The 15,450-nt window shown below is 37.1% G+C and overlaps 1 protein-coding gene across 7 annotated transcripts in view; it reads right to left on the bottom strand.

Moving 5' to 3' along the window:
* The window catches only part of UVRAG (UV radiation resistance associated), a 295,043-nt gene that overhangs the window by 135,140 nt on the left and 144,453 nt on the right, over window positions 1-15,450 (bottom strand). For all 7 annotated transcript variants that reach the window (XM_023538911.2, XM_023538913.2, XM_064288716.1 and 4 more), the window contains 3 exons: window positions 9,281-9,365; window positions 7,133-7,220; window positions 5,914-5,974 (listed from right to left, as the gene is read on the bottom strand). In XM_023538911.2, coding sequence (XP_023394679.2) covers window positions 5,914-5,974; window positions 7,133-7,220; window positions 9,281-9,365 — 234 coding nt within the window. The remainder of the gene's footprint in view (window positions 1-5,913; window positions 5,975-7,132; window positions 7,221-9,280; window positions 9,366-15,450) is intronic.

Here is a 15,450-nt window from a genome sequence, read left to right as displayed (position 1 = left end):
CTTCCCTCCTTCTCTTGCAACTGATTTCAATTACAGGGAAACCTGTGAGACCCACAAATAGGACTGCCTTCTTTGTTTTTCCAGGTCTCACAAGTTTTCCGCTTCAACAGCGTACAGTTTTACCACTTTTCTATCACTCGTTTTAGTAAAAAATATTTGCATTCTCCTTCTCTGACAGGTTTCAGCCTCACACACGTTCTGGCTTTCATGAGTTTTATGGGTATATTTATCAAGCTTACTACATGAAAAGTTCTTTCAAATATTATCTCATTCAATTATCAAATGAATTGGAGATGTAGATATAATCTCATTTTACATGTGAAGAAATTGAACTCTGAGAGATTCAATGATTTACTCAAAAAATGCAGGTCTTTTCTCCCATATCCCCACCCTCAGTTTCTTTAGATCCGCCAAACTCATTCTTCCATCGTGGCCTTTGTACTTGCTGCTCCCTCTTCTAGGAATGTTCCTCCCTCAACTGTAGCAAGGCTGGCTCCTTTACAGCCTTCAAATCTAATGTTAAGTGTTTCTCAGAGAGGTCTCCTTTGATTGCTTTATCTAGGGCGTTGTTAGCTGCCATGGAGTCAATCCCAAGTAGGTTACCACTATTCTCTATGACAGCATATTCCTTTATTAAATACGTGTTTTCCTGTTTATTGACTGTCTTCCTCAATCAGCTATAAGCTCCATGAAGGGAGAGAACATGTTTGCTTTGTTCATTGTAATATCCTCAAAACCCAGCACGGGCATATAGATGTTCAATAAATATTTTTTGAATGAATAAATGTTCTGTATCTCCAGAACCTGGCACAGGGCTCAAGGTATATAATTTGTGTTTGTTAAATGAATGAATGAGGAAAAAGATGAGTCATGAGCTTCAAGATACCACAATTTTGCCTAAAATTGGCATCAACACACGTTTTAAACCTTACAAAGTTGGATGAAGCATTGTGCAATGAAAACCAGACAAATCCCAGCTAGATCATTATCTAGCTTTGTAACCTCAAATAAGTCACTGAATAGCTTTATCTCTCAATTTACACATTAAAAAATGAAGATTGTACCACCTTCCTTATTGGTTTCCTTTGTTTTTGTGAGGATCAGGGATAAGGCATATAATGTACTCTCAGGGTCCAGTAAAAAGCACGAGCCTAATAAATGGTAAAAAAAAAAAAAATTTTTTTTTTTTTTTTTTTTTTTTTTTTTACTGGGTCTACATTACAGCCCTGGTGGAGCAGTGGTTAAGAGCTTGGGCTGCTAATCAAAAGGTCAGCAGTTCGAATCCACTGGCTGATCCTTGGAAGCCCTATGGGGCAATTCTACTCTGTCCTACAGGGTCGCTATGAGTCAGAACTGACTCGGCAGCAACGGGTTTAGTTTGGTTTGGTATTGGTTCTACAAAGCAAATGGAAGACAGGATATGATGGTACAACGTGGAGTGGAGGTAAGGCAACGTCAGTTCTAAGGCTCTACTACCTACAACCACCACTTGTGTCTGTCAGTGTGTCGTACTGTGGTGGTTTCCATGTTGCTGTGATGCTGGAAGATACGCCACCGGTATTTCAAATACCAGCAAGGTGGGTTTCAGTGGAGCCTTCAGACTAAGACAGGTAGGAAGAAGGACCTGATGATCTACTTCTTAAAAAAAAATTGGCCAGTGAAAACCTTATGAATAGCAGCAGAACACTGATACACTGGCAGAAGATAAGCTCCTCAGGTTGGAAGGCGCTCAAAATACAACTGGGGAAGAGCTGCCTCCTCAAAGTAGAGTCGACTTTAATGACACAGATGGAGTAAAGCTTTTGGGACCTTCATCTGCTGATGCGGAATGACTCAAAATGAGAAGAAACAGCTGCAAACATCCACTAATAATCAGAATATGGAATGTACAAAATACGAATCTAGGAAAACTGGAAGTCATCAAAAATGAAATGGAACACATCAAGATTGATATCCTAGGCATTAGTGAACTGAACTGGACTGGTAGTGGTCATTCTGAATCGCACAATTATATGGTCGACTATGCCAGCACCGACAAACTAAAAGGCAATGGCGACGCATTTATCATCAAAAAGAACATCCCGAAATCTATACTAAAGTACAACACTGTCAGTGAAAGTGACAGGGAAGTATCCACATGCCTGCAAGGAAGACCAGTTAATCTGACTATCATTCGAATTTACACAAGGACCACTAAGGCCAAGGATGAAGACACTGAAGATTTTTACCAACTTCTGCACTCTGAAATTGATTAAACATGCAATCAAGATGCATGGATAATTACTGGTAATTGGAAGGTGAAAGCTGGAAACAAAGAAGGCTTGGTAGTTGGAAAATATGGCCTTGGCGATAGAAACGACGCCAGAGATGTGACAGAATCTTGCAAGATCAATGACCAATTCATTGAAAACACCTTTTTTCAACAACATAAACGGTGACAATACACGTGGACCTCACCAGATGAAATACACAGGAATCAAGTCAACTACATCTGTGGAAAGAGACAATGGAGAAGCTCAATATGGAGAAGGTCAATATCGTCAATCAGGACAAGACCAGGGGCAAATGTGGACCAGACCATCGGTTGCTCGTAAGCAAGTTTAAGCTGAAGAAAATTAAAACAAGTCCTTGAGAGCCAAAGTATGACCTTGAGTATATTCCCCCTGAATTTAGAGACCATTTCAAGATTAGATTCGACACAGTGAACACTAGTGACTGAAAACCAGATAGCTGTGGGGTGACATCATACATGAAGAAAGCAAAAGGTCATTAGAAAGACAAGGAAGAAAGAAAAGACCAAAATGGATGCCAAAAGAGACTGAAACTTGCTCTTGAACGTAGAGTAGCTAAAGCGAAGGGAAGAAATGAAAGGTGAAAGAGTTGCAGAGAAGATTTCAAAGGGGAGCTCGAGAAGACAAAGTATTGTTATGAAACGTGCAAAGACCTAGAGTTAGAAAACTAAAAGGGAAGAACACGCTCAGCATTTTTTAAGCTGAAGGAAAAAATTCAAGTCTCAAGTTGTAATATGGAAGGATTCTATGGGCAAAATATAGAACAATGCAGGAAACGTCAAAAGATGGAAAGAACACAGAATATAAAAGAGCCGGTTAATGTTTAGCCACTTCAGGATGTAGCATATGATCGAGAAATGACGGTACTGAACTCCAAGCTGCACTGAAGGCATTGGCAAAAAAAAAAAAGGCTCCAGGAATTGACAGAATATCAATTGAGATATTTCAACAAGTGGATGCAACAGTGGAAGCATTCACTTGTCTATGCCAAGAAATTTGGAAGACAGCTACCTGGCCAACTGACTGGAAGAGATCCATATTTGTACCCATTCCAAAGAAAGGGAATCTAACAGAATCATCAAACAATATCATTAATATCACACACAAGTAAAATTTTGCCAAAGATCTTTCGAAAGCGGCTGCAGTAGTACACAGCTGCAGGTAACTGCCAGAAATTCAAGCCAGATTCAGAAGAGGACCTGAAATGAGGGGTATCCCTGATGATGTCAGATAGATCCTGTCTGAAAGCAGAGAACACCAGAAAGATATTTACCTGTGTTTTATTGACTATGAAAAGGCATTTGACTGCGTGGATCATAACAAATTATGGATAACAGTGCAAAGAATGGGAATTCCAGAACATTGCATTGTGTTCATGAGGAACCCATACATAGACCAAAGATAGTCGTTCAGACAGAACAAGGGGATATTGCGTAGTTTAAAATCAGGAAAAGGTGTGCAAAAGGGTTGTATCCTTTCACTATACTTATTCAACCTGCATGCTGAGCAAATAACCCAAGAAGCTGGACCATATGAAGAAGAACAGGGCATCAGGATTGGAGGAAGACTCATTAACAACCTGCGATATGCAGATGATACAATTTTCTTGCTCACAGTGTAGAGGACTTAAGCCACCTGATGAAGACCAAAGACTACAGCTGTCAGTATGGATTACACCTCCACATAAAACAAATATCCTCACATTTGGCCCCGTAAGCAACATCACGGTAAGTGGAGAAAAGACTGAAGTTGTTGAAGATTTCATTTTACTTGAATCCACAATCAATGCCCAAGGAAACCTCAGTCAAGAAATTAAATGACACATTGCACTGGGAAAATCTGCTGCAGAAACCTCTTGGAAGAATTCAAAAGCAAAGATGTCACTTTGAGGATTAAGCTGCGCCTGACCCAAGCCATGGCATTTTCAATCGCTTCACATACGAAAGCTGGACAATGAATAAGGAAGGCTGAAGAAGAACTGACGTACTTGAATTATGGTGCTGACAAAGAACACTGAATATACCATGGACTGCCAGAAGAATGAACAAATTTGTCTCAGAAGAAGTACAGCCAGAATGCTCCTTAGAAGCGAGGATGGTGAGGCTTTGTTTCATGTATGTTGGGCACATTATCAAGAGGGACCAGTCCCTGGAGAAGGAAATCATGCTTGGTAAAGCAGAGGGTCAGCAAAAAAGAGGAAGACTTTCAATGAGATGGACTGACACAGTGGCTGCAATGATGAGCTCAAACAGAGCAATGATTGTGACGATGGTGCAGAACCGGGCAGTGTTTCATTCTGTTGTACACAGAGTCCCTGTGAGTCGGAACCTAACAAAAACAACAACAACTGGCTATGATGTGGACCTCGGAGGTGTCACTTACATTCTCTGCAGTTTGTATAACCATCAAGGCAGTCTGCTTTTCCAGATAATGTTATATCTCAGTTAATCTTCATAACAAACAGGTGAGGCAGGTAGGAAACAAACGTTCGTACTACAGATTAAGGAATCAACTCAAAGCTTACATGGCTTGCTCCAAATTATATAGTTTATAGCAGGGTAAACAGGACTTGAACATCAGTTTTCCCTCTCCTGGCTCGTCACTCTCCCCCTGTGTCATGCTGCCTCAGTTCCCTCACAAACACGTGGAACAGCAGAATGTCCCAACTACTTGTTACGAGGATTGCTGTAAGGACCAAAGTGGATAATAAAGTAAAATAGCCTTAAATGTTGGTGGTGGTGCTGTTAGTTGCTGTTGAGTTGATTCCGACTCATGGTACCACTATGCGTTAAAGGACCACAAACATAAAAAAAGAGTTTCTTCATAGGAAAATAGAAGAAAGTTCTGATTAAAATTAGTAATGCTTTCTTCTGGCATCACTTCTCCTGGAATAATTTCTTCTCAAATACATAATATGCTAGCTTTGGGAATAATCTATAAAGACATCTAGTAGACCTCAAACAATGTTTAGGCTAGGAGAAACTCAAAAGAATTTACTTTGCTAAGAAAAACAATCTTTTTATAAATATGCTAAACAAAGTATTTACTTGTAAAGATTTGTAAAGAGATTAGGAAAAAGAAAATATTTTAAAACACAGGAATTACTATGAATCATATTTTATAATATCTTTAATGAAAAATTAAAACAGGAGAGAGCCGACAGCACAAGTTTAACCTGCAGTAGTGGGAATGTCATCAAATTAAATTTCCAACACTTTTCAAGTCAAAAGGAACATGACCTTCCAAATAACAACAGAGCAGTTTAATGTTTGTTGCTCTTTTGTCTCCAACCACACATAAATTTTTCATGAAAATCAAACCAAAAAAGAGATTATTAGCATTCTTAAGAGCCCTACTGTCTGATTTTCTTAAAGCTCATTTAAAAACTATTTTCTTTACACTTTGAAATATAAGATTCAATATTTTTGTACCATGATTAGATCAAATAGTTTGTAGTCTTCCATAAGGGTTTCTGACTCTACATACTTAAAATTGGGAAAGGACAGACGTCTGGACATTGTGCTGGGCAACTAGCACTTCAAGATACTACATTCTCCCCTATAACAACATATCCACATACTGTATACAACAAATGTTTAGAAAGAAAAAAGAAATAAAGTACCTTGGAAGTCCTCAGAATTGGGCAATTTGACGCCACATATAAAGTAATCCTTATGTTCATTCTGTGGATTTAACCAAAGAATGAAGTTAATGCATACATACATACATAAACCCATTGCTGTCAAGTTGATTCCAACTCATAGTGACCATAAAAGACAGAGAAGAACTGTCGCCCCGGGTTTCCAAGGGTGTAATCTTTATGGAAGCAGACTGCCACATCTTTCTCCTGTACAGCGGCTGGTTGGTTCAAACCGCCGACCTTTTGGTTAGCAGCCAATTGCACTGCATCACCAGGGCTCTTTCATATACATTCATAAACACACACACACATTTCTCAAAGAAATTCTAAGTCAAATCTCAAAAAATTCAGTAGTTCAGTGTTACTCAGATATTACTTTTCTGGACTCAAAATATGATCATAATTGTTGAAGCTGGGTGATACAGTTGATTCATTATACTACCTTCTCTATGCTTGTATGTACTTGAAATTTTCTATAACATAAACATTTAAAAGTCATGTTAAAGAAAAAACCATGTAAAAATTTTATCATAAGAATGTCTTCTGACCAATTAATATCTATAAATGAAAAATTCAAAGTGTACTTAATAAGATTCTCTGAGTAACTTCAAATCATGTTAGCTTTCTTCTCTGAAAATCAGTCTTTTAAGTCTATTTTTATTAAAGAGAAAGTAAGGATAACAATCAAAAAGTAGATTTGGCTCTCTTAAAAAAAAGAATCCTAATTAGTTTTATTGAAGTTCTACTTTTTGCATTTTCTAAGAATCTAGGTTTGAAAACAACATCCTGACAGTGACCCCAGTAATATCTTAAGGAGCACTAATTAATATAATAAATTAGCTTATATTTTAAAAGCAGTGCACATGTAACTGCACGTGTCTGTCCGTAAGTACTAGAAATCATGGTAGTGGATAATTTGGTTGACTGAAAAGAGCCTAAGGAAACCATAAAGAATCTGGCATTTTTTCAGATTAAGATGAGCGCATACCACCACCAAACTGGTATTTTAAAACAAAGAAGACAACGCTGTGGAAACTAAGGCCAACTAAATCTAATTATTAAATAGATATTAGCTTCTGAATGAATTGTGACAGAGCATCTGATTAAGACTAAAGCAATGGGTTTGTTCATTGGGAGGAAATTTCGAACTGAAATCATCTTTTGAAACTGAAAATGTCTTTTCAGAACATTTAAAACTTACCAAATCAATAGGGTAAATGTAGGAAAGCTCAGATAGTAATTGCTTGCATCGAATTGTCATCTGAGCATTAGTCTTCAAAAAAAGTTCTCTAACAAGGAAAGAGAAAAGCACATTTATTAAAAAAAAAGTTTACATGCTTGCTAATATTAATTTTCTAACATTTATGTCCACATAACAATACAGAGGAAGAGTAAATGGTCTACAATAGGCTACAGAAACTCAAAAGTAGAGACAAGAATGACAGCTACCATGAGTCCTGACTTATTTCCAAATGCTATCAATCAAACTAATTATACGCTGAGGGCCACTGTATATGCTCAGGGCCATACTAAGAGATATAAAACCAATATATATCTTATATACATATATATAAGAGATATAGAAGGTGCAAATAATCATTGACTAAGTGCCAACTACATTCCAGGTACTTTACAAATGGTTTTATTTAATTGTTAAAGTAATTCTATTAAGTTGGTGTTAATTTTGGCCATTTTTACAAACAAGGAATCGAGATTTAGAGAGGCTGACTAAGCTGACCAAGGCCACATAGCCACTATTTAATCTGAGGCCAATTTGATTTCAGGAAAGATCTATCTGGTATTTCCTCAAAACAGTATTCTATCTTTCACTCACAACTATCTCTAAAAAATACCCTGCAGTCATGTGAAAAAAAAAAAACAGTAGAGTAAAAAAGAACGAAAAAAATTGAGGAATGAGATGACCCAGCTCTGTTCTTGAACTATTTAAGAAACATGACTAACAGATAAAATACCCATAAAACAAATTACCTTCTCAACTGGGTTAACAATTTAAGAAAAAAAAAAAAAGATTTTAGGAGAAGCTGTAAGTCAATGCAGAGTGGGAAGGTTGTAGTATAAAGAAAAGAGCAATGAGAACTTAAATGTAATCTACTCCTGGTTTTGCTAATGAACTGTACAAGTAGTAACCTCCCAGAACCTTGTTTTCCTATCTGCAAAACGAGAGTATTAGATGAGATGATCTCTATAATTCCTTGCAGGTCTAACATTCTTGAATACTCAGTTGTTAAGGTTTCTTAAGGAAAAATCCAGAATGAGAGGACTTTCCAGGAAAAATAACTAAAGATGAGCAAAAGCCAGAAGTGACAACAAATCGAGTATGTGCTATAATGAATAAGGAGAAAAATTATTAGCATTTGTTAAATGGATGGTAGGGAGAGAATGAAATGAAGCTATAGTTATACAGTGCCAATTTATTAAAGAATATTTGAAAGTTAAGCAAAAGAATCATGATTTAAGGAGACAGATGATATGATAAAAACAGTATTTTAAGTGGAGAGGTCCAATACCAATACGGAAGATGAAGCAGAAAAAAGGAGAAACAGCTGTTAGAGAATTAATCCAGGAAGCTGTTGAGGTAATCCAAATGAACTAATGAGGAGATATAAATCTGAAAAGCTATAAAAAACCAAAACCAAACCCAGTGCCGTCGAGTCGATTCCGACTCATAGTGACCCTATAGGACATAGTAGAACTGCCCCATAGAGTTTCCAAGGAGCGCCTGGCGGATTCAAACTGCCTACCCTTTGGTTAGCAGCCATAGCACTTAACCACTACGCCACCAGGGTTTCCAGAAAAGCTATAAGCTAATCTATATGAAGAAGACAAAAGGAAGAGAAGATTAAGCCATGGTTCTAGGCCTAGGAAACTGGAAGAACAGGTTCATGTTTCTGACTATGACCATGTACAGGGAGCTCACATTAACTGGCTTCTACCACAGTGCACAGTACATAGTAACTAGTTGCTATCTAGTCAATTCCAACTCATGAAGACCCCAGGTACGTCAGAGTAGAACTGTACTGGATCCACTGGATTTTCGATGGCTGATTTTTCAGTAGATCACTTGGCCTTTCTTCTGAGGAGCCTCTGGGTAGCTTGAACCTCCAACTTACTGGGTAGCAGCCTCATATTTTAATCATTTGCACCACCCAGGGACTCTGCACAGTACATAGTAGGTACTTAATAAATATTTGTTGAATAAATAAATGTGACACTGAGGTGTGTGGAATACAAATTAATACCAGTAGCTTTGAAAGAATGCTACTTTTCAAAATCTTATCCCCACAGTAAACTCAATACCCATAGTAATTATTCTCAGTGTTGTTCTTACCTTTGTGCAGTGCACTCTTTCCTCAACTCATTTAGGGATTCCTTTTGGAGCTGAAGCTTGAGGTGTTCAGTTGAAAATGTGCTTCCTAGAGAGAGATTGAAGGATACAATTCCAGATTTAGTATTGCAGATATGACTGAATGCTCAATCACAACCAAACAGGCAGGCCCAATCTCCTGACTGTGAGAGGGAAACAAGTAGAGTTAGAGGCAAAGTAGGCTGGGTACAGAGGTCTTCTAAGGAGATGAACTAGAACAAATCTCCCTACAGGTTCAATATTCACAGAGGTTCAGCCTCTTGTGGTTGTTATTGTTAACTGCTGTCAAGTTGGTCCTCAACTCATGGCAACTCATGTGTTGCAGAGGAGAACTTCTCCATAGGGTTTTCTTGGCTGTAACCTTTACATAAGCAGTTTGCCAGGCCTTTGCTTCTAACAGGAGCCAAAGAACATGAATATCTATGCCTCTCTGCCTATAGATTTCTGGATGCCAATCAAAGAATTATGATGAAATTTCATAATTCAAACAACTCCATTTAAAGGAAAAGTAATTATTTTCCTTTTGACCACAAAGGCTAAATAACAACATTACTGAAAGCCTGAGTAGAGTAGGAAAAATTACCTGCATGTTTAACCTCTATAATACAACTATTAAACCAGATGCCATTGAGTCATTCTAACTCACGATGACCCCATGTGTGTCAGAGTAGAACTGTGCTCCATAGGGTTTTCAACGGATGATTTTTAGAAGTAGGCCTTTCTTCCAAGATGTCTCTGGGTGGACTCGAACTTCCAAACTTTCTGTTAGCAACAGAGTGCATTAACCATCTTATTCATAAGTAGTTTTAGTAACAAAGTATAAAAACAACCAAACCAAATCTGTTGCCGTTGAGCTGATTCTGACTCATAGTGACCTTACGGGGCAGAGTAGAACTGCCCCACAGGGTTAACAAGGAGTGCCTGGTAGATTTGAACTGCTGACCTCTGGTTAGCAGCCGTAGTTCTTAACCACTATGCCACTAGGGTTTCCATTATAGTGTATAGAAAATGTATATTCCAATTCTTCCATATTATGTCACAAGCCTTTTTACATGGTTCTAGATAGTCTTAGTTATAATACTTAAAAAAAAAAATAATACTTACTATGTAATAATTCAACTCCATGGATGTGAATTATGTGAATATTCCACACAAACTAACTGATCTTCCCAAACTTCAATCTCATTATAGAATATTTAATTTCCTTTTGGTGTTTGCTTTAGCATTACAATAATTAGTATTCGTGTTCACATGACTGATTTTTGTGTTTATATCAATTTTGGGGAATTTCCATTTCTGCAGTTATAAAATCCTTTTACATTTTCTGACTCTAAGAAAATGAGAGTTTTTCATGTCCTTGACAATCCAGCCTTGATTACAACTTCAGAAGTCTTTAAGCACCAAAAACTGTTTAGATCCTGACATACTAAGTTCCAGATCTTAACAAAGGAATTCAGTCTCATGAATTGTAAGCCAGTAGGAAAAAGTGCCCTAAACTCTTCTTTTATATACCTCCCTGTAGGATGAACAGGAGGTAGACTAATTGACCAAACTACCGAGTTTGGACCTCAGCACTAAATCTACCAACTGAGATAACTTAATCAACATACTTCTAAGCACCCTACCCTTCTCTCTCAACTGTACCTGTATGCTCTGTAAGTTGGGAGCTCTGCCCCATAAGTGGAACTTAATCAGGAAGACTACTTATCTTGTTTAGTTTCAATATAATTTCTTCCCACAACTTCACCTCAATGATTTTGTAATACACTTAGGTTGACAGTCCCACCCCCACACATACTTTCACCAGAAAGCACATGAATTCTTCCACCACTACAGAAATTTGCAATATTATTCTTTGTCCCAGATAAATTAGGCTATCTCAACTCTAACGGTTCTAACAAAACTACAAATAGGGCCCAAGATAGGTCTGGGCTTCAAAATACAAATGTGTGTGCCCTCCCCAGTTTAAAGACTCTTTAGAACATATTATTGTATGACCAAAAGGAAAAAAAAAAAAAAACAAACTCCATTCAACACAGGATAAAGGAAAACTAAATTTAAAAAATATCACAACCAGCTAATAGGGCAAAATGTTAACAGTAAGTAAACCTGGGTGAAGCATATAGATGATCTTTGTATTCTTATTCTTACAACTTGTGATGGTTAAGATTGTGTGTCAAATTGTCTGGGCCATGATTCTGTGTGTTTTGGCAGTTGTATAATGTTGTGATCACTTCCCTGTTGAACTCTGATATATAATCACCCCCATGATGGAAACTGGTAAGCCGTACTGGCCAGGACAGGGCTTGTGGCAGCTCACCCCATCCTCAGCCTTCATCTCTCCGCCCTCCAGTACCTGCTTCCTTCCTGTTCATCTTGCCAAGGTTTTTCACTTGTTCTGAATCCAGAAGCTGTCTCTTGTCTGACCTCCAGTTCTTAGGAGTTGAACTAGCAGCTTACCTGCGGATCTTGGGATTCATCCATCTTCACAGCCTGCGATTAAGAGTCCTACTCTCCAACCTGCCCATCTTGGGTTCACCAGCCCCTGAGGTTATGTGAATCAGGAGAAACCTTGCAGTCTTGCCTGCTGATCTTGGGATCTGTCGACCTTCACAGCCTGTGAGTGGAAGCCCTGTTCTCCAACCTGCCAGTTTGGGGTCTGCCTGCTTCTGCAGCTGTGTGAATTGGGAGAGGCCTCTATCCTGATTCACGGACTTGGGATGTTCCAGCCCCTCAATCACATGAGCTGTTTCCTTGATAGAAATCTCTCTCTATATACATATTTATGTGTTTTATTAGTTTTGCTTCTCTAGAGAACCCAGCCTAAGACACACTTTTCTCTAAGTGTGAAATGATTTTCAAATAAAAAGTAAAAGAGTAAATCCAAAACCCAGAAAAAAGTTACTTGAGAGGTTTTTCCACAGGCTTTATCAGAATTAAGGCTTTAGATGGCACATCAGCATCATCTCCCCAAAACATTTAAGTCCTTTTTTCTTTTTAACCGAAAGGTAATATATAGCGCAGTGGTTACAGAGGGGGCTTCTGGAATAAAACGGATTTTTAGTTAGTTAGGCTCAGCTAGGGAAGAACTAAATATTTGAAGATACCTCAGAAAACTGAACCTAAATTATTTAAGCCACTAATAAAGGCATACATTGAGGCAACAGTGTCCTTAATCTCTTTAGAGGTTGTTTCGGTTATATATTACTAGTCTGAATACTAGGTGCTGGTGTTGTGTCCTTCTGAGGTTATCTACCACATCTGGAAGCAATGATATCCATCTTTAAGACCAAGTATATATCCTGCTTTCTCATCTAAATTTCTCTCTAGATTTAGCCTTGATTGGTGACTTCTGCTTCAATCAATCTTTACTACACCAGTTGAAAAATAATAATTTTCCAAGTCCAGTACTCTCTACACGTTTATCAATCAGCACTCACCATTTTACTACAAGCAACAGCCCTCCTTTCGCCAGTAACTGCCTATTTATAATCAGAATGGAATCACAGACCCATTTTTACTTTTCAAGGATTCATAATTTATTAATGTACTTGATTCTCCTGGTGCTCAAATGGTCCCAGATTTGGCCAGTGGAAGTCTTCAGCCTGGCTCCTATGTCCTTGTGACATGCTACCATTGTGTTATTCAAAGTATTCCCTTACTATCATTTTAGTTTCTATAGCATCTGTAGTGATGTATCTTTTTTTTTTTTAATGCTGGTTATTTGTGTTTTATTTTTTTTCTTGGTTAGTCTAGCTTAGGCTTATCAATTTTATTAGTTTTTCAAAGAACAACCTTTTGGTTTCCTATTCTCCATCATTTTTCTATTTTCAATTTTCCTGATTTCTGCTCATTATTATTTACTTCCTCCCATTCAATTTGGGTTTAATTTGCTCTTCTTTCTCTTGTTTCTCAGTATAAACTTAGATCGTGGATTGGAGACCTTTCTTCTTTCCTAACATAAGCATTTAACACTATAAATTTCCCTCCAAGCACTCACTGTTTTACTTGCATTGCTTAAAATGTTGATATGTTTATTTTCATTTTAATTCAGTTAAAAATATTTTCTAATTTTTGTTATTTCTTAATTTATTTACATGTTTGCATATTTCCAAATCTTTAGGAAATTTTCCAGTTATCTTTCTGTTAGTGACTTCTAGTTTATTTCTGTTTTGGTGAGAGACCATGTTATACAATTTTAATTCTTTCGTGTTTATATGTTTTATGATCCTGAATATGGTCTATATAACCGAAAGTTCTATGTATAACCAACTTCAGTTTTCTTTTGATTAGTGTTTACATGATATATCTTTTTCTACCCTTTTACTTTCTAATCTATCTACATCTTTATATTCAAAGTGAGTTTCTTATAGACAGTGTTTAGTTGGGTCTTGCTTATTTTAAAATCAAATATAAAGTCTTTGTTTTTTAATGGGACTGTTTAGACCATTTACATTTAATTTAATCATGGATAACATCTTGCTAGCTGTTTTCTATATGTTCTATTTGTTCTTTGTCTCTTTTTCCTCCTTTTCTTGAATTGAGGGCTTTTCTTTTTTTTTTAAGAACTTGATTTTTTTATTCACTACTGACTTATTTATACCTCTAGAATTTTTAGTGGTTGCCCCGGAGTTTACAGACTACCTTCAAATAATATTACACCATTTTATGTGTAATGTAAAAACCTTAAAATAGCACACTCCCAATTATTCTCTGCTATTGCTTTCGTATATTTTACTTTTATGCATGCTATAAATCCACAAACATTGCTATTTTTGGTCTAGAGATTCAATTATCTTTCAGGGCTATTCAAGATAAGAAAAATGCCTCCATATTTACCTTGTTTTAACTGTTTCTGGAGATCTCTATTTGTACAAGATCCAAGTTTCAGTCTGTGTCTTAGTTACTTAGTGCTGCTGTAACACAAATACCACAAGTGGGTTGCTTTAAAGAACAGAAATTAATTTTCTCAGAGTTCTGGAGGCTAAAAGTCCAAATTAGGGTCTTGACCATGTCGACTGCTTCTTTGCCAGTAGCACCTTGGTTCCTTGGCTTGTAGATGATCCTCACATGACACCTGCCTTTCCCGTTGTGTGTATTTATTCTGGTTTTTTAATAACTAAGAAGTGGTTAAGTTTAGGGTCTACTCTGCACTGGTATGACCTCAACTAAATAACTAATTAAATGATGCTGGATTACATTATGGAAAGTGATTACATTACATTAGAGTACATTATGGAAGGGAATCCGGTCTGCCCAAGGCCAGCTGATTTAATCACAGTAAGTACTCCATGACAGCAATCAGTGTTTGGCTAAACAGCTGGGAACCACAGCCTAGCCACGCTAACACGTAAAATTAACTGTCACAGTCTAGCACCATGTTCCTTCTTCCTGAAAAACTTTAACATTTCTTGCAATGCAGATCTGGTGATAATGAATTCTCTTACTTTTTGATGCCTGCAAAAGTACTTCACCTTCATTTTTGGAAGATATTTTTGTTGGGTTGGAACTTTTTCTTCCATTGTTTTAAAAATGTCACTTCATTGTCTTTTGGTTTGCATGGTTTCTGTTGAGAAGTATGCTGCAAATCTCATCTTTGTTTTTCTGTATGTAATATGTCTTTTTTTCCTATGGCTGTCTTTAAGATTTTCTCTTCATTTCTTCTTTTAAGCAGTTTGATATGATGACTAGGGCTTGGTCTCTCTCTCTCTCTCTCTGTTGTAAATTTATCCTGCTGAGGTTCTCTAAGTTTCTCAGATTTGTGGTTAAATGTCTCTCATTATTTTTGGAAAATTCTAGGCCTGTATCTCTTCATATATTTCCTCTGCCTCATTCTCATTCTCTTATCCTTCTAGGATTTCAATTACATGTGTTAGACCATTTAATATTGTCCCATACCTCGCAGATACTCTGTCCACCCTCCCCTCTCCCCCCGAAAAAAACCTCTTTTTTTCTGTTTGTGCTTCAGTTTGAGTAATTTCTATTGACCTATCTTCAAGTTCACTGATTTTTTCTTTGGCCAGGTCAAATTTACTGATGAATCTGTCAAAGGCATTCTTCATCTCTGTTACTGTTTTTTTTTATTTATAGTATGTCCATATCTTTTTCTTAGTTTCCTCCTCTCTACTGAAATT

The sequence above is a fragment of the Loxodonta africana genome, chromosome 7, assembly GCF_030014295.1.
Source record: "Loxodonta africana isolate mLoxAfr1 chromosome 7, mLoxAfr1.hap2, whole genome shotgun sequence".
Lineage (NCBI taxonomy): Eukaryota > Metazoa > Chordata > Mammalia > Proboscidea > Elephantidae > Loxodonta > Loxodonta africana.
The sequence above is the reverse complement of the archived record's forward strand: the minus strand, read 5'-3'. Positions and strand labels throughout refer to the sequence as shown.